General features: G+C 52.8%; 3 protein-coding genes across 15 annotated transcripts in view; 2 read left to right on the top strand and 1 right to left on the bottom strand.

The window, feature by feature from the left end:
* Positions 1-11,077, top strand: part of STRADA (STE20 related adaptor alpha) — a 34,814-nt gene extending 23,737 nt beyond the window's left edge. For all 11 annotated transcript variants that reach the window (XM_084748548.1, XM_084748543.1, XM_084748546.1 and 8 more), the window contains 6 exons: positions 21-144; positions 3,666-3,837; positions 6,171-6,275; positions 9,362-9,603; positions 9,867-9,909; positions 10,177-11,077. In XM_084748548.1, coding sequence (XP_084604674.1) covers positions 21-144; positions 3,666-3,837; positions 6,171-6,275; positions 9,362-9,603; positions 9,867-9,909; positions 10,177-10,329 — 839 coding nt within the window. In that variant the 3' untranslated portion in view covers positions 10,330-11,077. The remainder of the gene's footprint in view (positions 1-20; positions 145-3,665; positions 3,838-6,170; positions 6,276-9,361; positions 9,604-9,866; positions 9,910-10,176) is intronic.
* Positions 11,078-13,343: 2,266 nt separating this feature from the next.
* Positions 13,344-15,543, top strand: LIMD2 (LIM domain containing 2). Of its 2 annotated transcripts, none has more exons than XM_084748590.1 (5): positions 13,344-13,492; positions 14,098-14,195; positions 14,338-14,382; positions 14,468-14,607; positions 14,708-15,543. In XM_084748590.1, the coding sequence occupies exons 2-5, from the start codon at positions 14,154-14,156 to the stop codon at positions 14,865-14,867; spliced, it is 387 nt and encodes a 128-aa protein (XP_084604716.1). In that variant the 5' UTR covers positions 13,344-13,492; positions 14,098-14,153; the 3' UTR covers positions 14,868-15,543. The 2 variants fall into 2 exon arrangements, with proteins under 2 accessions (XP_084604716.1, XP_084604717.1); XM_084748591.1 differs by lacking the exon at positions 13,344-13,492 and adding an exon at positions 13,511-13,738.
* A 1,378-nt stretch (positions 15,544-16,921) lies between these two features.
* Positions 16,922-23,840, bottom strand: part of MAP3K3 (mitogen-activated protein kinase kinase kinase 3) — a 67,995-nt gene continuing 61,076 nt past the window's right edge. For both annotated transcript variants that reach the window (XM_084748528.1, XM_084748527.1), the window contains exons 12-16: positions 23,360-23,508; positions 22,617-22,748; positions 22,063-22,192; positions 21,390-21,567; positions 16,922-19,560 (exon numbers count right to left, since the gene is read on the bottom strand). In XM_084748528.1, the coding sequence (XP_084604654.1) occupies positions 19,332-19,560; positions 21,390-21,567; positions 22,063-22,192; positions 22,617-22,748; positions 23,360-23,508 (818 nt within the window). In that variant the 3' untranslated portion in view covers positions 16,922-19,331. The remainder of the gene's footprint in view (positions 19,561-21,389; positions 21,568-22,062; positions 22,193-22,616; positions 22,749-23,359; positions 23,509-23,840) is intronic.

Raw genomic sequence — 23,840 nt, 5'->3', positions numbered from 1 at the left:
TCCCACTGTGTCCCTTTCAGGCTCTGCAAAGGATCTCATTGGCACACACTTCATGGATGGCATGAATGAGCTGATGATTGCGTACATCCTGCAGGGCGTGCTAAAGGCCTTGGACTACATCCACCACATGGGCTACGTGCACAGGTGTGTTCCAAGCCACTTACCCTTCACTAGTGAATCTAAAGTTCACAATCAAGGATCTGGAGTCTGGACTTACCACTTAGGGGACAGTCATTAGCCTGTCAGTGCTGAAGTCACTTGGTCATTACTGTGTGAGAGCAGTTATCTGCTGTGGACCACTTGCCCCCGGCCCCTGCCTCACCCCTGTGTGCCTCAGAGCAGGCCCACAGTCAGGGCAAAGGCAGGTGGCTTTGTCGTTGGCGTCAGTGGGGAAGAGAGTGGGACTGGCCCCCTTCCACTTCACTGTTCCGGGATCACACTGAGGCGGTCAGGCTTGCCAGCAAGCGCCTTCCACCTCTGAGCCATCTTGCACGCTCTGAACTGCAGACTTAAGTAGAAGGCAGTGTGAGGGAATAGCTTCCAACCCTAGACAAATAAGAACTAATAAATATTTAAGAAGCATAAAGCAAGAAAATGATAAATTTGATTTCATCAGGTTTAAAGATTTCTATCTCATAAAAGACACTATGAATAAAGTAGTGTGTACCGGAGGAAACACGAATGAGCCACAAGATCATGCAAAACAAGGACAGAACAGCAAAATAGCAGGATGGGAAATTACATCAAAGCAGGCCCCAGCAGTCACAGACAGACACGGGGACAGACACTCAGCCCTAGTGCTCAGAGGACTGCAAATGAAGACAAGATGTCACAGTGTACACATAACTGGCAGTGGTTAGGCTGGCGGGGACCCCGAGCAGCTGGTCAGGGCCATGGAACCAGGCTCATGACAGCGCTGGCTGTGTGCCCATCAGTGGACCTGCAGGCTGACACCTGCTCCATTTGCACATAGAAGTGGCTTGAATGTCTCTCTCTGGAGAACGGGCAAATGTCAGCTGCCTGGACCAGAGATGCCATGAGAACCAAGCACCTGAGGCACACAGGTAGCAACAAAGTCGTGACGTGAGCGCCGAGTGAGAAAGGACTAAGCTGCTCAATATAAGCGATTAGGTGAGTGTGTTTTAGCACACACACACACATTCTCCAAGAATGCCCAAGAACAAAAAATACAGAGTAAAAGTATTCGTAGGAGCCAGTCTGGAAAATGCATGAAAGATCTCTGTGAGTTCAAGGCCAGCCTGGTCTTCATAGTGAGTTCTAGGACAGCCAGGCCTACACAGAGAAACTCTGTCTGCAAAAACAAAAGCAAAGGTTTTGGTCCAGCCTAGGCTAAACAATGAGTCCCAGGCTAGCTGGGTCATCCAGCAGAATATGGTCAACACAGCAGGGGCCACACTGCTAAGTAAAGCCTACTCTCTCTCCCTCAGCAGTCAGCCTGTCAGTTAGGAGTAGAAGAGCCCTCTCTCCTCTGTGCTCTGGTGCTGACTGGCTTAGTGTGCTTTGGGTCTTCTGCAGGCAACCACAGTTGGTGTGAATTCATGAGTGCAGTGGTCCCGCCATGTCCAGAAGATCCTGTTTTGGTCAGGGTCCTCCATCTTTTCTTTTACAATGATCCTTGAGTGAGTCAGATGTCCCGCTTGTGGCTGACCACTCCACAGACACTTACCCTGCAGGTCAGCCAGCTGTGAGCCCATGCATTAATCAGCGTGCAGTGCATAGAGAACCTTCTCCCGTGAGGGCTGAGAGCTGCACTCATCTGTGGTGTAAAGATTCACATTTCATACACTTTGATACTAGGGACATAGTAAGTTTAGATGTTTTGCTTTGGTTTGGTTTGGGTTTTTTGAGACAGGGTTTCTCTATGTAGCCTTGGCTGTCCTGGAATCACTCTTTAGACCACTCATGAAGATCCACCTGCCTCTGCCTCCCGAGTGCTGGGATTAAAGGCGTGCGTCACCACCTCCCAGCCCTTAAATTTAAATGTTATAGTGATATGTAAGATACTAATCAATAAAGCAACAGTTTTCTTTAACCCCTGCTAGCTTCCGAAATAATTGATCCAGAGAGACTATGACTTATTATTAAGCTGTAGGCACTATGCTGGGCAGAGTCTGAGCTTCTCTAATCTTAGTGCTCTTAAAAGCCAATCATTTGCCAACCTGGGACTCCGAAGAGGTTCCTGTTCCATCAGTCCGTCCTCACGGCCACGTGCTCACGACTCCTGGGAGGTTCCTGTTCCATCAGTCTGTCCTCATGGCCACGTGCTCCCCGTCCATCCTGCCCATGGCCACGTGCTCCCCATCCATCCTGCCCCATAGCCATGTGCTCCCCGTCCATCCTGCCCATGGCCACGTGCTCCGCGTCCATCCTGCCCCATGGACTCCTGCTCCATCTTCTGCTCCTTCTGTTCCCTCTTTCCTTCCCCTCCTGCCTCATGGTCTCCTGACCCCAAGCCCGGAAACCGAAATTCTGCCGACCTCTCTTTTGTCCAGTCATAGGCTTCAGCATCTTTGTTAGCCAGACAGGGATAATTGGGGAACATTCCTTACATCACATGTGTACAGGAGATGGTTCAATATTTATAACAATGCCTGTGGCAGGGCCGTAACCAACTCTCAGGGCACTTAGGAGACCTCCTTCAACATAGCACTTGGGGGCTGGAGACATGGCTTAGCAGTTAAGAGCAGAGGACCCAGCAAATCATTAGGTGGTTCACGATTGTAACTCCAGCTCCAGATCTGACAACTCTAGCCCCTGAAGGCACCGGCACATACCTACTCCCACGGCCTCACCCTCCCTATGCTCTCCCCCCACCCCTTAACTAAAATAAAATAAGTCTTTAAGCTAGAGAAACAGCTCAGTAATTAAGAGAGTTTGCAGTGCCCGGGTGTGGTGGCGCACGCCTTTAATCCCAGCACTCAGGAGGCAGAGGCAGGTGGATCGCTGTGAGTTCGAGGCCAGCCTGGTCTACAAAGTGAGTCCAGGACAGCCAAAGCTCCACAGAGAAACCCTGTCTCGAAAAACCAAAAAAGAAAAAAAAAAAAAAAGAGTTTGCAGAGGACCCAAGTTTGGCCCCAACATCCACATTGTGCAGCTCACTGCTGCCTGTACCTTCAGCTCCAGGGGCCCTAACACTGTCTCCTACCCTCCTCAGGAACTGCACTCGTGTGCACATTCCCACACTCAGGGGCCCTAACACTATCTCCTACCCTCCTCGGGCACTGCACTCGTGTGCACATTCCCACACTCAGACAGACATGTACACGTAATTAAGAATAAAATTAAATCTCTTTTAAAATCAAGTGGCTGGGCATGGTGGCACACCCCTTTAATCTGGGTACTCTGGAGACAGCAGGTGACTCTGAGTACAAGGCTAACCTGATGTACATGCTGAGTTCCAGGACAGCCAGGGCGCCAGAGAAAGGCCCTCAAAACCCTGCACGAAGGACATCTAATAGTACCTGAGTGGGGCCATGTTATTTTCTCATTTTCGGGTGTGTTTGAAAAATGTTCACACATACATTTATATGTGTATGTGTATGTGGTGCACTTATATACATGTAACATACACATAGGAGAGAGCTGTGCAGATGTAATAGATGAAGCCTGAAGGATTGCCAGTGACACTGTCTTACTCCCTGCAGGAGTGTCAAGGCCAGCCACATTCTGATCTCCACAGAGGGGAAGGTCTACCTGTCTGGCTTACGCAGCAACCTTAGCATGATCAGCCATGGGCAGCGGCAGCGGGCAGTCCATGATTTCCCCAAATACAGCATCAAGGTCCTGCCTTGGCTCAGCCCAGAAGTCCTCCAGCAGGTCTGTGTCCTTGGACCCAAGGAGCCTTTTCCTTCCACCCACTCATGATCTCCCAAGGAAGCACGGGGTTTGCTGGGGTGGGGCTACTCCCTGTTTTCTGGTAAGAGGGTTCCAGAGGGAAGAGACCCGCTGGCGACGTGTGCCTTAGCATATACAGCATTGCTGCCTGCTGTGCCTTAGCATATACAGGCTGCTGCCTGCTGTGCCTTAGCATATACAGCATTGCTGCCTGCTGTGCCTTAGCATATACAGGCTGCTGCCTGCTGTGCCTTAGCATATACAGGCTGCTGCCTGCTGTGGCTTAGCATATACAGCATTGCTGCCTGCTGTGCCTTAGCATATACAGCATTGCTGCCTGCTGTGGCTTAGCATATACAGCATTGCTGCCTGCTGTGCCTTAGCATATACAGGCTGCTGCCTGCTGGTGGCTTAGCATATACAGGCTGCTGCCTGCTGTGGCTTAGCATATACAGGCTGCTGCCTGCTGTGGCTTAGCATATACAGCATTGCTGCCTGCTGTGCCTTAGCATATACAGCATTGCTGCCTGCTGTGGCTTAGCATATACAGCATTGCTGCCTGCTGTGCCTTAGCATATACAGGCTGCTGCCTGCTGTGCCTTAGCATATACAGGCTGCTGCCTGCTGTGGCTTAGCATATACAGCATTGCTGCCTGCTGTGGCTTAGCATATACAGCATTGCTGCCTGCTGTGGCTTAGCATATACAGGCTGCTGCCTGCTGTGGCTTAGCATATACAGGCTGCTGCCTGCTGTGCCTTAGCATATACAGCATTGCTGCCTGCTGTGGCTTAGCATATACAGCATTGCTGCCTGCTGTGGCTTAGCATATACAGCATTGCTGCCTGCTGTGCCTTAGCATATACAGCATTGCTGCCTGCTGGTGCTTAGCATATACAGGCTGCTGCCTGCTGTGGCTTAGCATATACAGGCTGCTGCCTGCTGTGGCTTAGCATATACAGCATTGCTGCCTGCTGTGGCTTAGCATATACAGCATTGCTGCCTGCTGTGGCTTAGCATATACAGCATTGCTGCCTGCTGTGGCTTAGCATATACAGCATTGCTGCCTGCTGTGGCTTAGCATATACAGCATTGCTGCCTGCTGTGGCTTAGCATATACAGCATTGCTGCCTGCTGTGGCTTAGCATATACAGGCTGCTGCCTGCTGTGGCTTAGCATATACAGCATTGCTGCCTGCTGTGGCTTAGCATATACAGCATTGCTGCCTGCTGTGGCTTAGCATATACAGCATTGCTGCCTGCTGTGGCTTAGCATATACAGGCTGCTGCCTGCTGTGCCTTAGCATATACAGCATTGCTGCCTGCTGTGGCTTAGCATATACAGCATTGCTGCCTGCTGTGGCTTAGCATATACAGCATTGCTGCCTGCTGTGGCTTAGCATATACAGGCTGCTGCCTGCTGTGGCTTAGCATATACAGCATTGCTGCCTGCTGTGGCTTAGCATATACAGCATTGCTGCCTGCTGTGGCTTAGCATATACAGGCTGCTGCCTGCTGTGCCTTAGCATATACAGCATTGCTGCCTGCTGTGGCTTAGCATATACAGCATTGCTGCCTGCTGTGGCTTAGCATATACAGCATTGCTGCCTGCTGTGGCTTAGCATATACAGGCTGCTGCCTGCTGTGCCTTAGCATATACAGCATTGCTGCCTGCTGTGGCTTAGCATATACAGCATTGCTGCCTGCTGTGGCTTAGCATATACAGCATTGCTGCCTGCTGTGGCTTAGCATATACAGCATTGCTGCCTGCTGTGGCTTAGCATATACAGCATTGCTGCCTGCTGTGCTTAGCATATACAGCATTGCTGCCTGCTGTGGCTTAGCATATACAGGCTGCTGCCTGCTGTGGCTTAGCATATACAGGCTGCTGCCTGCTGTGGCTTAGCATATACAGCATTGCTGCCTGCTGTGCCTTAGCATATACAGGCTGCTGCCTGCTGTGGCTTAGCATATACAGCATTGCTGCCTGCTGTGGCTTAGCATATACAGGCTGCTGCCTGCTGTGGATGTGTGGGGCCCCCACTGTACTACTGTGTCTGTCTCAGAGATTTCTCACCCTATGGGTAGAGAGCATTCTGGAAACACTTGGTGTTCTAGATCCTGGTGCTGAGCAGAAGCACCCATCCCAGTGTCAGAGCAGTGCCAGACGTTTGCGCTCCTCACACAGCAGAACAGCGAGGAGCACGGTCCGCGCCTGGCCCTGACTGTGGACGGGCAGCCCTTGTGTTTTTCCTTCCTATTTAAAGAAAGACCAAGGCTGCAAACGGAGTCATCTGTCGCTTTTTCTTCTGACTTAGAATCTTCAGGGCTATGATGCCAAGTCTGATATCTACAGTGTGGGAATCACAGCTTGTGAACTAGCCAACGGCCATGTCCCCTTCAAGGATATGCCCGCCACTCAGGTGAGCCTGCAGCCCAGTGCTCCCGACCTCTCCCCGCCTGCCTGCCCCAGACGTCTGCTGCTCCCCGCCACGTTCAGACTCCCACTATGGTTACTAACGTGAAAGACAGTTAGTCTTTTCTTGAAGAGGTTTCCCACCGTGGTGGAGGGGTGCTTGGGCAATTCTTTGTTCCCTTCTCTGGTTATAAATGTAGTCAGAAGCCCAACCCAGAGTGGGTGGGGACGGGGCAGAGAGGTCACATAACACACAGCTATGCAAACTGTAAACCACACTAACCAATTTTGTTATTCTCTGCGTTGTGAAGTGGCCTCTTCCTGTGTTCAGGCAACATCAAGCACTCCTTCCTCAGCTTCCCAGTTCTGTGACTGTGTGCATGCGCCACCATGCCTAGCTGGCTACCTCATCCCCATAAACTACCAGATGTCTCCTGTCTTCCTTCCTTGATAAGGCATCTTATTCTCAGGTGTCTCTGAGTTTTGTGCCATGTGTTCTGGCACATACTTTTAGAAACTAAATTCTGTTAGTTTAGCCTCTACTCACCTTCCTGCCTTTTGGCCACAACTCAGGCAGTGGCCTAGTTTACTCCTGTTAGACAGACCCAGAGAAGACCTTTGCCCAGGCCCTATCACACCCAGGGAATGGAGTTGAGATTGTTTGAGTGTTTCCTGGGTCTCAGGTAGGTCTCATGTACCTGAAGCAAGATCCAGAACCAGGAGGAGGCAAGAAACTGATCAAGCCTCCCCCTCAGGTCACAGACTGCCCCCTCGGGAATGGCAGAGTAAGCTTTCACAGCGATTCCACTGCCTCTGCCTCCCAAGTGCTGGGATTAAAGACGTGTGCCACCACACTCGGCGGTATCAAACTTTTTAAAGAAAAAAATTCATCTGTGTGTGCATTCTTGCATGTGTGTATATGGCACACAGGTGTGCACTATGTGTATGCAGTGGCCTAAGGAGTTCAGAAGAGAACATTTGAGCTTCTGGAAACTGGAGTCAGAAAGTTTTAAGTCACCCAACATGGATGCTAGGAACCAAACTCAGGTCTTCTGTAAGAGCAGCAAGCTACTGAGCCTTAGCTACTGAGCCGCCTCTCTAGCCCCTGGTCTAGCCTTAAAATCTAATGGCAGTTGACCATATGAAGAGTGAATAGAAGCCTACTCCTGGGCTGGAAGTGCAGCTCAGTGGTAGAATGCTTGCCTAGGATATGCAGAGTCTGAGTTCAGTCTCAGCAATGTGCGTGCACACACAGAGTCTTTAAGACCCAGAGCTAACAAAGAACCAGATCTGGGGCATGGCAAAGAATTGTAAATGGTGTGGGTCCACGCATGTCAGGGGGCTGCTGGGTGATGAGGCTGGAGAAGGAAGCAAGGGTGTCCCAGGGCATTGGTTCATGTCCCACAGAATAGAGAAGTGCTAAAGAGATAAGCCTGGGGTGATAGTAGAGTATCTGCCGTCCATCTATCTGAAAGGTGACTCAAGTCTATCCATTTTAGCTCTTAGCTTAACTTAGCTCTGTAGACTAGTTAGTTGTAGAGCCTAGGTATGAGAAATGTGTAAGGAAAGTATAATTAACAGGAGACGCTCAGAAAGGAGTTAGATGGTTAGTCAGTACGGACCTAGTTAGTGTGGGCCTAGTTAGTGTGGGCCTAGTTAGTGTGAACCTAGTTAGTGTGGGCCTAGTTAGTGTGAACCTAGTTAGTGTGGGCCTAGTTAGTGTGAACCTAGTTAGTGTGGGCCTAGTTAGTGTGAACCTAGTTAGTGTGGGCCTAGTTAGTGTGGGCCTAGTTAGTGTGAACCTTGTCAGTGTGGGCCTAGTTACTGTGGAAATGGTGTGAGCCTAGTTGGTGTGGACTTTAAGTATGGCAATAGCATGAGCCCAATTAGTGTGGACCTAGTTAGTGTGGCAATAGTGTGAGCCTAGTTAGTATGGAAATAGTGTAAGCCTAGTTAGTGTGGAAATAGTGTGAGCCCAGTTAGTGTGAACATTAGGTTCAGATCCAGAGGCAACACTGTCCAGTAAAACTCTGTCCCTGCACTGTCCACAGTAAGGGAGCCACTAGCCACGTGTTATGTGATGACTTAAAATGTGGCCACTGAGGCAGAGGGACAGGATTTTAAGGCTAACTTAAATAGAATCACATGTGGCCAGAGGCTTCCATGTTAGCACAGCCCCAGCCACATCTCCACGTTCTGTTTGGAGTGTTGAGGAGGTTCATGAGGTCACCCACAAAAATAGCTGTCCTTAAGGCTGCTTTTAATGTGTCAAGTTGGAAAGCTCTGAAACAGTCTGCCCAGCTGGGCCTGGCCCTGGTGCAGCCTGCCCATCAGCCCGTGCTGCTGTATTGCACTTGCTCCATTGTGCACTCACTGGACTCACCTGCACCCGGCAAAGTGCAGCTGGGCTTCACAGAGCAATGTCACTCCACCTCTGCCCTAGAGACAGCCCTGTAGGTACAGGAGTTCAGTGCCTTGTAAAGGGGGAGCGGACGCTGTGCCCTTCGTCCCTGGTGAGGGGCACTGGTAGCCCCTTCTCTCCCGTTCTGCCTTCACTGCCAGCCAGAGGCCAGCGTTCCTTTGCAAGAGTCAGACTAGGCCAGCGTTCCTTTGCAAGAGTCAGACTTACACCATGTCTTAGGGTTTGCTCTACTGAGGTGAAACACCATGACCACATGGTGGGAAGGAAAAGATTTATTTGGCTTACACTTCCAGTAAACAGCCTATTGCTAAGAAAGGCAGGGCAGGAACTCATGCAGGGGCCATGAGTGCTGCTTACTTACTTGCTCCCTATGGCTTGCTCAGCCTGCTTTCTTACCAACCCCATGGCTGGCACCACTCACAATGCCCCCCCCACCCCTACATCAATCATTAATTAAGAAAAAGCCCACAGGCTTGCCTACAGCCCATTTGTGTGGAGGCATTTTCCCACGAGGCTCCCTCTCAGATGACTCTAGTTTATGTCAAATTAACATAAAGCTAGCCAGCAGGTCCAACTTCCGTCTTCACTCCCAGAGATCCCATTTGTTCCAGGAGGAGAGTTTTGTGAGGGGACTCCCAGAGCCCCTCAACCCACACTCATCTCTTCCCCAGATGCTGCTAGAGAAACTGAATGGCACCGTGCCCTGCCTGCTGGACACCAGCACCATCCCTGCTGAGGAGCTCACCATGAGTCCCTCACGGTCCATTGCCACCCCTTCCCTGAATGACAGCCTGGCCACTGGTAGCCTCCGGCCTCCCGATGGCGACTCGCCCCCCCGCCCTTACCACCGGACACTCTCAGCTCACTTCCACCAGTTTGTGGAGCAGTGCCTTCAGCGCAGTCCTGATGCGAGGTACCCGCTGGCTTCAGGGAGCAGAGGGAGCTGGGGAGCTGCAGCCAGTATTCAAGAGGCTGTGACTCTGGAGATCTGGATTCCCAGAGGAATGTGTGGCCCTACAGCAAAAAGAATCAGCCTCTTGTTAAGAAGCTAGCCTGGGTGACTTTGGGTATTATTAGTTGTTGGGAGACCCGAGGGAAGCAGGAGAGGGTCTCTGAGGGGAGGGTTGGGTCAGCTGGGCCCAGGGGTCCTATGGAACTCTTCTCCTTTCTCTCCAGGCCCAATGCCAGCACCCTCCTGAACCATTCCTTCTTCAAGCAGGTATGGTGGCACTCCCTGAGTCCCTGCTGCTTGCTGCTTGCTGCTCGCCTGCGGGTCCAGCCACAACCCCTTAGCTGTGGGTCTAGGGAGTCCTCCTCTGTCTGTGGGGGAAGCACCAGTGGGATGACCGTGCTTCTGAGGGCCTAAGAGGCACTCTCCTTCCTTAGGACACCACAGGGGAGGAGCCATGGCCCTATAACCAACGGTCCTATGGTGTCCTGGGACCTGACTTGTAGGATCCACATCCAATTTATGTCTCTCCCTCAGATCAAGCGACGTGCCTCGGAGGCTTTGCCTGAGTTGCTTCGCCCTGTCACTCCCATCACTAACTTTGAGGGCAGCCAGTCTCAGGATCACAGTGGAATCTTTGGCCTGGTGACCAACCTGGAAGACTTGGAGGTGGATGACTGGGAATTCTGAGTCAGTGCAGCCTGCACCCTCCAGCTGGGGTGGGGTGTGAGCCCCAGGGCCCTTCCTGAGGGCCAGCACCTGCCTCTGAGTGCAGACTGGGTAGAAAGGACATTTGCTGGCAGAGCTGGCTGCTGGCTGCTTGAAAGGACATTCTGGAAGAGATTACACTGTTATTGTGGCTTTTGAGACACAGGGAGACCCAGTCACCAGGGACGTAAGAGAGGCCGGAAAGCTGACATCCTGACATCCCTCAGGGGACCTCCGTAGAAGGAAGAGCTGCTCTTTGGCCCAAGGCTGAGTCCTAGCCCAGAGGTTTAACTTGACACCCAGGGAACTTTCACATCCGTCCTCTTCCCACCCTGCCCTCTGCAGCCTATCCCTGCATTCCTCTGCTCCCAGATCCTGTAGGGCGGAAGGGGTCCAGTCCTAAGCAGCTTGCCCTGCTCTCAGGCATCTCCCCAGTTACCTGCCCGACTGAGAAGGGAAGACAAGTTCTGGCCTTCTAAGTACCAGGACAGTTAAGGCCAGGACTGGCCATCCTCATCCCCACCTCTCTCTTGGGCCCTGACACCTGAAACCACCTCTTAGCTCATTTGTTCACTACACTCCTTCCCCACAAATCCATCTTTATGCCTCCTGCCAGCTGCTGCCTTGGTGCCTCCTCCAAGGGCCACAGATGTCTTGCCTCATCTGAGGGCTGAAGAGTCCTTATGTTGTATTAGTTTCATTGTCAGAACAAATTAAAATTTTCACAGTATGTTGGGAATGGCGCTAGTGCTTCTGTACCCTGGCTTCTAAGGATGGCCAAACAGGCTCAGATACCAGTCATTGTTGCTCCTAGAGTGAGCTAAGTGCGTGTGGGGGCCTGGCAGTAATTTGTTTCATAAGCATGCACCCCTCTAAAAACAAAACAACCATGGTCTCTTAATTTCCATAATTCCAGCATTAAATTTTACCTTGTCAAAAACTATCTAGAAAGGGCATCAGTGCTGGCAACTGGCCAAGCCCATCTGTGGGCAGCAAAGGGTGGAAGGTTTTGTCTGGAAACCTGATGCGTGTCTCCTTATGGTTGGTACTAATACCCAGCAAGCGTGTAACCCAAGAACCTGTCATCCTGGCTGGCGGCCAGTGACTAGGAGCAAGGGGACCTGTCCTAACCTTATTTTTGTGCATGCCACTACACAGCTCCAGCCTCGCCTTTTCCACCTTGTTAGTCCCTGCCGGGTGAGACCCTCCCCCACTCGGCTGAAGCCTCTCCCCCGCCCCCGCCCCTGCCCCCGCGGCTTCTCAAACCATCTAACACTCCCACTTAACATTTTCTTAAAAGTTTTACAGTTGAGACTGGGAGTGCAGCTTAGTTGGCAGCGTCCTTGCCCAGCATGCATGAAGTGCCGTGTTTGAATGCCAGCTCCTCTACACTTCACATATGGGGCGTGGTGCAGCACCTGGGAGGAGAGACAGGGAGGAGTGTTGGACATGATCCTCCGCTACATAGCTGTTTTGAGGCCAGCCTGGGCTAGAGTTGTTTAACAACTACAGAACATTTAAATAAACTTTAACTTGCCCCTGGAGGCGGTCTAGGGGACCTGAAATGACACGCGAGAAAGGCCAGTGTGAAGAAGCCCCAGTCACATCTATCGCCAGTGCATCTCCTTACGCCCTGCCCAACTTGCATGGGCCCACAGCTAGCCCTTTTCTCTCCTTCCGCACTGCCTTCCTCCTTGCAGTCAACGGACTGGTAGCTAGCTCCCTGCTGCTCAGCCCACAGATGGTCCCAGCAGGCCAGGCTGCCAGTCAGTGCCCAGAGCAGCCTCGGGGTGTCCCTAAGGGCTGCACCTTTCTTGCATCAAACAGCTCCCTTGGAGAATCTGATGAGGAATGTGGACAGTTTTCCCCAGTACGAGGCACCCCTGGTTGTACAGGAACACCCATCAGGAAGCCGGTGGCTGAGCCTCAGTGCAGGGAAAACATCATCTAGTGCGGGAATCCGAAACTGACAAGAAAAGTGAAGCACAGCGTGGGTGCATTAACAGCCAGAGAAACAGTGGGGGCGACTGGGGACGAGTGCTGCAGCCTGCTGCCTCCCCATTCCCCTGGCAGGCAGGAGGCGTTGAGCTGTTCTGTTCCCCAACACGCGTGGGCCCGCGCTGGAGCCACCAGTTCTATTCCTGTCACAGGGATGTGGGAACGTGTCTCTATGGGCTGTGTGCTTCATGAAACAGCCTGTAGCCTGGCTTTAGGCAAAACCTCCAGCAGAGGTCGGGTCCCTAGGTGCTGCTGCCTTACAGGCCCTCCAGCGCTGTGTCCTCCTCAGACCTGCGGTGGAGCGGCAGGCGCAGCTCTGGCTGTACTTTGTTCTCTAAACAAATCTAAATGCCTCTCTGCTGCCTTCTGTGTACCTGCTGCAAGGAAGCGGGTCCTTTCAAATAAGGGCTTGGCCATGGCCATGGCAAGGCCAGAGGTTACTAATCTCACAAAATCCGGCCACAGAAACCGTTTATGATGCCCGGCTTAAGAGAGTGGGTGCTTTTGGAAATCACGCGGCTGCAGAAGTTCTCGGGTGGTGGACCTGTCACACCTCTCCGCAGGACTCCGTGGCTGCCAGTGTGCCTACCTCTGGAGTCCCCACAGTGGGATAGCTCAGGCTACTGGGTCCCCAGAGCGCAAGGAGGGGGCGGAGCTAATGGGACTCGGCCTTCACAATGGTAAACGGGTAAACCGAGGCAGCGAAAGGCCCAGATCATTTCTGAAGGTCCGCGCCTTGTGTGGCGACCGTAGGCTGAACTGGTCTCCGCCCGAGGTGTGCGATTCGGTCTCCGCCGTCGTCCCTTCCCCTCGATCGGTAGGGAAGGTCGGTTCCGGGAGGCGGGCGAGCGCGGGCTGCGAAAGCGGTGCATGGGGGAAGGGGGCAGACAAAGGCGGGGGAACGGCGAGCGAGGGAAAGACAAAGCACGGGGTGGGGGGGTCGGCGGCGGCTTCTCCCGGAGGCGGCCCCGGGCGCGCGGAGCCAATGGGCGGGCGCGGGGCGGGGGCCGGCGGGGGCGGCGCCGCGGTGAGGCGGCGGCTGCCGCTCGGGGACCACTGGCAGCGGCGGCAGCTCGCGCCCGCGCCTCTCGCACCAGAGGCGGTCCCCCAGCGACCGACCCCCGCCCCGCGGCGCAGGCCGGGCCCGGTGAGACCCACGGCGGCCGGGGGGAGGGGCGCGGAGCGTTGCGGGGCCGACTCCGCTTGGCGGTTCGCGCGTCGCCCACGCCAGGACCCCTGGGCTTGCGTCGGTCCCGCAGGGCCGGCCGGTGGTGGGGTGGAGGCTCAGGGTCTGGGGTCCCAAGGAGCGGGCGCGGGCGGCGGCGCAGCCTGGCCGGCCGGCCGGGCGGGAGATCGAGCCGAGCGCTGTCCAGGGGCTGGACGTCTAAGCCGGGTACCGGGGGGCGCGGGTCAGGCGGTGCCCGGCCCAAACCTCTGCTGACCTCCCTTCACCCGACGCACACGCAGACATCGCGGAATCCCTTGTCCCCAGCTGCTCTCGCTAACTTTGTTCCATCTCCACATATGTTTCCACTCAGGGACCCCCTAACCCTTGGGGAGCTGAAAGAGGGGCGGGCAGCCTGGGAGTAGGGGGGGGGGAGGTTAGGGGCGGAAGTGGCAAGACCCAGAGCAACAGGAAATGACTTAGGGAAAGTCCCAACCGCAGCCCCCCAACCCCCTGCCTAAAAAACACCCCAGCCTGCAGGGTGGGGGAGGGCTCATGGGGCCCCACTGACTGACTTCCCCTTACAGAACCCTCCTGGCGCTGTTGTTTCCACCGGGGCAGCCAAGCACCCTGAAGAAGAGCCATGTTCCAGGCTGCCGGAGCCGCCCAGACCACCCCTTCTCATGTAGGTGACCAGGCCGGTGGGAGGGGTAGAGGGGACAGGAGCAGCTTGTTGCTTGGCACCTTCTGCCACCTCTTGAGTGCCCCGGGGATCTGGGCTGGGCCACTTGAGAGCTGACCGTGCTCTGACTGCTCCTCTTCCCCAGGAAGCCAAAGGCAGCAGTAGCAGCAGCAGTGTGCAGCGCTCCAAGGTAGGGCCCCAAGGGTGGGTGTGGGTGGAGGACAGGGTCTGTGCTGACCAGACCTCCTGCTGAGCGTGCTCCGCTCCTACTCCAGTCCTTCAGCTTGCGGGCTCAGGTGAAGGAGACCTGTGCAGCCTGCCAGAAGACTGTGTATCCTATGGAACGGCTGGTGGCAGACAAGCTCATTTTCCACAACTCTTGCTTCTGTTGCAAACACTGCCACACCAAACTCAGGTGCGCCCCTGCCCCGCTCCGCCCTCCCCTGCCCTGCCCACTTACTTGCCCACTCCACTCTGCCCGCTTGCCCTGACCCAGTTGTTCTCTGCTTCCACAGCCTGGGCAGTTACGCCGCACTGCATGGTGAATTTTACTGCAAACCTCACTTTCAGCAGCTGTTTAAGAGCAAAGGCAACTACGATGAGGGGTTTGGTCGGAAACAGCACAAGGAGCTCTGGGCCCACAAGGAGGTGGACTCAGGCACCAAGACAGCCTGAGGCTCCAGTAACACCCACTCCCTGCAGCTGGCCAGTGGGAAGGCAGTTGATCTGGGCGTGGGGGAGTGGGGTGGGAGGGGTTGAGGCTCCCTCAGACAGGTTTCAGGCATAGGGCTGTGCTCCAGGATTCCTTTCTTTTCCCATAGGAGGTTGGGTTTGGGAACCAGAATTGGAATTTTCACCATACTGCTTCCTTCGGCCCATCTTACCTCACCCCATGGCTCCCTGGGAGGCCCACAAGCCCAGCTTCCTTATCTCGGTGCCTTTTCTCCAGCAAGGAGTCAGCATGCCCTCCTCAGGGTCCCAAGCTCCCTCACTGCCACCTGGGCCTTGTGTACCCCCCCCCCCCCCGCCCCTTGTGTCCCCATCTACCTCTGCCCATAGCCTGGTGCTGAGCCACAAGATATTGGAAGAAGAGAGAGAGAGAGTGTGTGTGTGCCATCTGCTGGGCCTCCTAGATGCCACTTGGCTGGTGGGGGAGGGAGGCTGGGGAAGAGGCAAGACAGATCGCAGCTTTGGGGTCTGAGAGCCCCTGGCACAACAAAGCTAAATCTGTAGCTAGAGTAGAGCCTCAGCTGACAGGGTCGGCAAAAGCTATGCCCCCCCCCCCCATTGTGCTGTTCTGACTGTTGTGATCAACCCTGTTTTAAACATGTTTAAACAGATCTCAGCTCTATTATGTGGCCTGATGGGGTGTGCTTTGTGACAGGCTGCAAACTCATCTGAGGGATGGGAAAGGGGGGCCGCCCATAATACTCCTAGCCTTAAAGGGGCTGGGTGATGGTTGTCAGAGAAGTATTAGCTTGAAAAACTGGTCTCTGCCAACTCTAGGTGTTAAGCTGTTAAACCTGGACTCCCACGGAACCCTTGTTGGGAGATAAACCAAGCCCACCGACTCACATCCACACAGTGGTTGTTTTTGAGACAGGGTCTCATTGAGTGTGTAGCCTTGACTGACCTAGAACTCAAGAGATCTGTCTGCCTCTACTTCCAAAGTGCTGTGATTAAAGACACGTGGTACCCATGCCCAGCCTCACTGTAGCTCTTTGGAGGTTAACTTACTACACTTGAGTAGGGTGCAAAGCAGAACCATTCTGATTTGGCCAAGACCTTGCTTGACTGCCTTTCTGCTAGCTGGTCCCAGCTGTCCTGTTTCCTCTTAGCCTTTTGCCCTAGAAATTTGTAAGGAATGGTGGGAATCCACAGACCAGCTTCCATGCTTTCCCTCTCCATTACTGTCATCTTCCTGGAGCCTCTTATGAGAAGTGGGAGGTCACAGCTACTGTGTCAGGTCACCCAGGGACAAATATTGTTCCTCTTTGAGATCCCATGCACACAGAGGAATGGCAGCTCACAGCAGAGAAACCAGGCAAGTGTGAAAGTGCTCCCTCATCGGAAGTCTGAGTTGTCCTGCCCTTAGGCCCTACTGTCCTGACTTCTGCAAACTGCGTATGGGATAAATCAATTTGTAAGCAAGAAGGCAAAGACTGCTAGGAAATCCACCTCAGTTCCTGCTGGTGGGTGAACCACTGTAGACTGTTCCTTCAGATGGGCATTCGATAAGCAGGGATGACAAGGATGGTCTCTTGCCACAGAAAGGAAACAGTGGCAGGGCTGAGCTTGGTGGTGCTTTTAATCCCAGCACTGTGGATGTCTTGAGTCTGAGACCAACCTGGTCTACAGAGTGAGTTCAGGACAGCTTGCGCGACACAGTGAGACCTTGCCTCTGACTGTAAGAATGGGACCAAGGGAAGCCCCTCTGGGCCAGGAAGACTGCAGGATGAATGCCATGAATGGTCCCAGGAACTCAGCTAGTGATACACTCAGATCAGATGGAGCAACAGTGTTGTCTCGGTGAAGCACTGGGTAAGAGGGAAGGAGAGGTCAGAGGGACCTTTCGGGTTGGCAGCGATGCTTAGCCAAGTCTTTCCAGGACCCCACTTGTGGCTGCCATCCCAACTTCTATTTAAGGGGCCTAAACTTGGTGTTAGGCATTGTATCCAACCCATCCCAGTAAACCCCACGCCTCAACTAAAAGCATGGCTACAGGACCCTTCTGATATAAATGATCCCTTTTATTGTAAGTAATGCACTGGCCTGGCTTTGCACTGCAAGCCCTCAGTCAAGATATAGTCAAATAACTATGGCTGCAGGTTTTTCTGCACAATCCACAATTCAGACAACAGAGTGGGTAAGTGGGAAGGACGGGGGATGGCAGCATGCACCTGGCCCTTCCGTGTGGGGTGGTGAAGGCAGATAAACCCCATGGAATGAGGAACAAATGGTGGCGCAGCATCTCTGCACAGCAGGCCGAGGGCTGCGAGGAGACTTCATCCTTCAGAACTTTGGGCTCAGGCCATCCTAGAGGCCCACAGCTTCTCATTTGGAGTTCTTAATAAGGAAAAAATAAATTAATAGCTTGGTCCTGAGGATGCTGGGCCAGCATGTCCACAGTTTTTTGGCACAAAAAAGGGGGGGTCTTCCACCTCCCTCTGGAGTGCAGAATTTGTTGGCTTTTAAGTTCATTTTAGAAATATTCCCTATGAGGTAAGATGCCCCCTGCTGTGGGGGTGGGGGTGGGGACACCACTGTGAGAGCCTCAACCTGTGACAAGCAGAGTTGTCTCATGTGACAACTTGTCATCCCACCAAGCTTTATTTCCTCTTGGGGTTTGGGGCTGTGGATGGGGATAGGCTAAGGGGTGCTACAGCCATCAGGATGGGGTCATGGAGAGGCCAAGCTGCCTTTTTGGCAGCTTTGGTCTAGAAGAGGGGCCAGTCCCCACTTTGGATAAAGGCTGCGCTGGAAGTAGGACTTTGCTCACTGGCTTCAGAGCAGTTAGAGAGTAGCCTGACAGACCCCCGAGGACAAGGAAATCAAACAGGGGCCCAGGCCCAATTGGCACCGTGCAATACACATATCTGCAAAACCAGCTGCTTTCAATTCCTGTTCTCTCTTCAGGAGTCCATCACCGGTAACAGTCTAGAATTGATATATATAAAAACCATCAAATATGGATCTGAGATATAAATTAACAAGTACAAGGCCTCACATTACATGATGTGAAAAGGCTAAAAACAGCGATAGAAACTACATTCATAAAAGTGCATCGTCAACATACAACGAAGGCTTTGGCTTGTTCTGTGCCCATGAGCAAGTGGGCATGGCTGGCAAAGAGCTGCCTGGCGCTAATCCCCAGCTCCCTGGAGATGCCCATCCCTGGGCACTGGCTTTTTTTTTCTCTTTTTTTCCTTTAATGACAACTCCTAAGAAACTTGGGAGTTGGGAGGGAGGAGCTCTAGCAATAGGCACATTTGGAGGGGAAGGGAGGGGCTGGAAGAAAGGACCAGCGCCCAGGCTGAGGTAAATATGGCCAACTCTAAGCTGCTTGGAGATGCTCTTTTCACAACCCCTGTTGGCGAAGAAGGGGATGAGGCTGATGACACAACTGGGCAAGGCAGGCTCAGGAACACAGCGGTGGTTCTGGGCATGGTTGGTGGTGGCACAAGAACTTTGTACCAATGGAGTAGGCTCAAACCCAACAGGCTTGAGACGCACACAGCCCCAACACCTCCCCGCCCCAGCACTCTCCTCCACTGCCCCGTGGGGCCAGAGCCAGCTGTCCTTCCTTGTGCTGCCTACCCTCTCTGCTCCAGTGAGGGAGCAGATGCCAGCCAGGGGTGGAGCCCATCCCATCAACTCTTCCACATGGGTCTCTAGAGCTCAGAGGGCAAAGTCTCCAGTTTAAAAACTGGGAACAGCATGAGTGACTCCAGCATGTAAAACAGACAATTGCATTGACAATGCTGAGTTTCCCCAGTTACTGGAGGCAGCTCTATATCTCAGGCCCTGCTTATGGGGGCAGGCTCCTTCCCAGAATAAGGCAGCAAAACATTTGCTTCATTCATCTTTGGTAAAAGACAGGACTGGCAAAGCACACCTGGAGGCTCTCAGTGAGGGCAGCCCAGACCTCTACCTTCTTGTTGGCTGGGGATGCTGAGTTTTACCTCAGGCTTGAGTGGGCTTGTGTAGCTCAGAGACTCTCTGGTGGTCTCCAAACATTGGGAGGAAAAAGAACACTCTGAATGAAATAACACTATCCATACCCTTGAGAAGGTCCTGTGCCCCAGTCCCTCTCAGCGTCAGTGCTGACTGCAGTGCTAGGACACAGATGAGGGCAGGCAGGGCCCACCATGGCTGTCTTGCACACTGTTCCCAGCCCCTTTCCCTCCACACTGAGCTTAGGATGCTGAGGCTCTTGGGTCTTACAGGCTGGGGGCTCCCAGTCTTGATGCCACAGCTATCCGATCCTGGCTGTGACAGGGCACAGACAGACAAGCAATGGCTGGACTGAAGCTCCACTGTCCATAGCCTTGCCTGAAGAAGCAGCAACTTCACTGAGCCTGGCAGCAGCCCCTTGCCTGCTCAGCCGGCGGCAGCTGGGAGCAGCAGGGCCTTGAGAGCTCAGTACACTAGCTGTGCAAAGTGGTGTGTGAGCAGCTCCTCAGCTGAGGGTCTCTGACGAGCCTCCACAAAAATGCGCCTCAGGAAGTCCCTGCCGTGTTCCGAGATATGAGAGGGCAGCTGAGGATTGGTGGGCTGGGTGGCAATCTTGAAAATGGCAGCCATAGCTTCATACTCTGCCCAAGGTGGTTTCTCTGTCAGCATCTCCACCACAGTACAGCCCAGGCTCCTGGAAGAGAGACCTTGTCACCTCTCAGCGAACGTCAGGCTCTCAGCCAACCTACCTGCTACAGTGAAAGGAGGTATCTTAGATCACACTGAAGGACAACTGGGCCCAGCTAAGGGCTGATAGGATTGTAAGTACATGCTGCCATGCATGGCTGACACTCAGGTACTTACTGAGACTGGAAAAGAGTACCAACAGACTCCTGTTGGGGCTTTTCCAGCGTTTAGGGGCTGTCTGAATTTCTTCCTGTCTATGTTTCTCCTATATGAGAAATCTGAACCCAAGGCCTTGGTATATTTAGCACACTCAATATGATAAAGCAATAGCTACCCCAAGCCTGTGTTGTGTTTCTTGGCTTCTGGTCCCCAGCTCCTTGACTGGCTCACTGTCGCCTGTGTGCTCTCTGTCACATCTCCCACTACCCACTCTGACCTGCCTTTCTTTTACAGGGACCTCATCACTATCCTGGGCCCACCCAGGTAACCCAGGATGGTGCCTCACAGAAGCCTGCTGTCATATAGGTTACATTTACAGGTTTCGGCAGTTAGGATTTAGACATCTTTTGGGGACAGCCCATAATAATTTTCTAAGGAGAGTTGTTCTTATAACTCGGGTTCTTTCTAAAGATGGATATAAAGTTAAATGAAGCAAATACAAGCCATTTGGGTACAAGAAGGGGCCGAGTTTACTTGTTTACTTGTCTCTTGTTTAGAGACAAATCTAGGACCTAGAATAGATGCTGTGTCTGTGTGTGTGTGTGTGTGTGTGTGTGTGTGTGTGTGTGTGTGTGAGAGAGAGAGAGAGAGAGAGAGAGAGAGAGATACATGTGAGTATGTCTGTACTGGCATGCAAAGGTCAGAGCAGGACAAGTGTCTCCTCCTTACTGCCACGATTGGTCAGAGAGCTCTCAGGATTCACCTGTCTCTGTCTCCCAGTGATGGAGTTACAGGCATGAGCAACAATACCTAGCTTTTATGTGGGAGCTAGGGATTTGAACCCAGGTCCTCATATTTGTACAGCAAGTACTCTTACCCACTGAGCCATCTCCCTAGTACTAGAACCTGCCATTTCTTTCTTTTTTGGAGACATGGTTTCATTATGCTCCTGGTTGGCTTGGAACTCATTATGTTGACCAGACTGGCCTTTAGGTCACAGAGTTCTGCCTGCCTCTGCCTCCCCAGGACTGAGATTAAAGGGGTGAATAACAGCATTAAACCTGCTTCTTTCTTTCTTGTTTTTTCAAGACAGGGTTTCTCTGTGTAGCCTGGACTAGCTTTGTAGACCAGGCTGGCCCCGAACTCACAGTGATCTGCCTGCCTCTGCCTCCCCAAATTCTGGGATTATCAAACCTGCTTCTTAAAGAGGTACAGCAAAAAAGAGATTTTTGACCCCCATGGCTTAAGCCCTTAACAATAACCCTTTGTTGTTTGGGATAAAAATTCATTCCATTTGTCAATTTTCCCCCTGTGTTTATCCCCCAACCCCACTACAGACTCTAAGTACTGTGTGCACCAGCTAGAGCGTATTCTCAGTCCCTCTTTCTTTCTTTCTTTCTTTCTTTCTTTTATTTATTGTGTATACAATGTTCTGCCTGCGTGTAACACCTGCATGCCACAAGAGGGCACCAGATTTCAGTATAGATGGTTGTGAGCCACCCTGTGGTTTCTGGGAATTGAACTCAGCACCTTTGGAAGAGCAGCCAGTGCTCTTAACCTCTGAGCCATCTCTCCAGCCAGTCCCTCATTCTTACACTGTCAAGTCCCCAAGTTCATATTTGATGTAGAGACCCTTCAGTTCAGGCAGGAAGATAGGTAGCACAACCCAATGCTCACCACACATCTGCCTTTCTTCCGTAGCCCTCGCCGCTGATGACTTCAGGACTCATCCAGTAGGGTGTGCCAGTGACAGAGCGCATGCCTGTCCCTGACATGCAGATGGTCTGCAGGCGTTTGCTGGCCCCAAAGTCCCCAAGCTTCACATTCCCAGCTGAGTCTCGGAGGATATTGGCTCCTATGGCACGAAAGGGCAGAGGCCACCACTTTGGACTCTCTTGTATTTTCCTATTATTTTCCCTTCCAGGTGACTGGCAACTGTGGGAAGGCCAGGGCCACCACTGACTTAGACATGAACTGCAGGGAAGCCTCACTGTGTAAAAAGGGCGGCCCCCTAGTCAAGATCTGCATTTTGGGATGTTTCCCCACACTGCTCAGCAAATTCTTACACTCATCTCCAATTAAGGAAGACACTGGTGTCCTATTTTTCAGAAAGCTCAAGAGTCATTAGGTTAGTGATTGGTCTACTGCTAACTGAATGGCAGCCTTGAACCCAGGTCTCACCCTGTAGGCCTGACTGACTTACAACTCCCTACGCTGACAAGCCTGCCTCAGTGTCACAGAGGCAGCCTGCTGCTGCTTCCCTCTCAAGTACTGGGATTACAGGTTTGCACCACTATGCCTGGCTGAACCTAGGTCTTGGTGCCTCCGCCACAATGTTGCCTCTACTCACCCTTGATGTCCCGATGCACAATCATGTTGCTATGCAGGTATGACATGCCTTCCAGGATCTGCCGGGTATACTTGCGGGTCACACTCTCTGTCAGAGCTCCGTAGGCCTTCAGCTGGTCTTTTACAGAGCCCTAATAGACCACAAGAAGTCAACAGAGTCCCCTGGGGGCTGGCTGGCTTGTGAAAGGAGTCAAGGTTATTTCCTGGTCCCAGTACTATGGCAAAGCAGCGATTCATTAGAGTCTCATTTCCATGTGTGAGCCACTTTTGCCAGGTGCTTAGGGGAAAGCATGGAGGAGTCCTCATCCCAAACAAGTGGGACCCAAGTTCCAGGTAAAGGCTGTGTTTACCTGACGTCTCAAGTTAGACAGAACCTGGCCCATTTCTCATCTCATACCCTCTCTGTAGCCACAGGCAGGGCCCTCCTGATGTCAAGTTCATCAATGCACATAGTTTCCCAGAACCTCATAGGATTAGGCCCACATCAAGGGTGACCATGCCCACATCCACAGCCTTAATCCTGTGTGAATTTCACATGCACCCAAGGGCACATACCCCTGGCATATATTCCATGAAGATGGTGAGGGTCTTCTCAGCACGGTCCCGCAAGCAGCCGTAGTACTGCACAATGCGCTCATGCTGCAGGTTCTTCAGCAACTGGATCTCACACTCCAGAGCGCTCACCTCCTGCGGGGGCCAGTGGTCAGCTAGGTACCCAGGGTCCACTCTACCCACCTGGACCAGCCTATCTTGCCCTAGTCTGTGTTTCACAGGGGTCTGCTCTGGGAATTTCAGCTAGAGAACAGCAAACTCAGCCTCCTGGTCCCTGGCCACAATGGTAGGTAGCCCTTGGGATGCAGCATTCCTTACCCAGAGAGGAAGGCAAACAGGAAGGAGCGAGGAGGGAGGAGGGAGGAGGGGTTGCAGAAGCCTCGTTAAAGCAACTACTGTATTTGTCTATTCAAATTGAGGTATAGACTCTGTGACTCCTACTCCCAAAAACAAATGTGAGAGCTCCATAGCTTTCTCCAGGCTCGAGGGCTCTGTCTGGGGAGTGGAGTGGGCTTGAAGAGTGCCCTTTGGGGAACTGGTCATCACATCTCAGTTTGGGTTGCCGGGACTTTAGTATGGATGCAGTCCTTCTCCTAGGGGTTCCGTACACTTCGGAACACTGGCCCTTCACCTGTTGGTTGGCTCTAGCAAGGGAATGTGGAGGTTATAGGGAAGAAACTTGTATCACTTTAGGCAATACTCAATAGGTGTTTTGGTTGGAGGCTGGTGTGTGGAAAAAGCTGTACCTTGCTTGTTTCAGGACTATCTGGGTCAAACTGGACCTGCTTAGAAGCAAGTTCACGTCCTGTGTCCACATCATAGCACAAGTAGACCCTGCCGAAGGCACCTTGACCCAGGAGCTTCCCCCGACGCCAATTGATGGGAGCACTAGGAGCTATGGAGAGCAGCAAGAGAGAGCAATGGATCATGAACTTTCTATACCTGGGCCCAGCACCATCATCCCTTCCTCCTCTTGCAGGCCCACGCCCTTGGTCAACAGGACCCTAAGGACAGAGTTCTGAGAAGCAGAGGACTGGTAAAACGGCCTTCTGTGCTGATCATATAACCTTATTTTCAAAGCTCCTAAGCATGTTTGTTTGTTTGTTTGTTTTTAAAGACAGGGTTTCTCTGTGTTGCCTTGGCTGTCCTGGACTTGCTTTGTAGACCAGGCTGGCCTTGAACTCACAAAGATCAGTCTGCTTCTGTCTCCTTGAGTGCTGAGGTTAT

This window comes from Acomys minous (assembly GCF_964271855.1).
Source record: "Acomys minous genome assembly, chromosome: 12".
NCBI classification, from domain to species: domain Eukaryota; kingdom Metazoa; phylum Chordata; class Mammalia; order Rodentia; family Muridae; genus Acomys; species Acomys minous.
The sequence above is the reverse complement of the archived record's forward strand: the minus strand, read 5'-3'. Positions and strand labels throughout refer to the sequence as shown.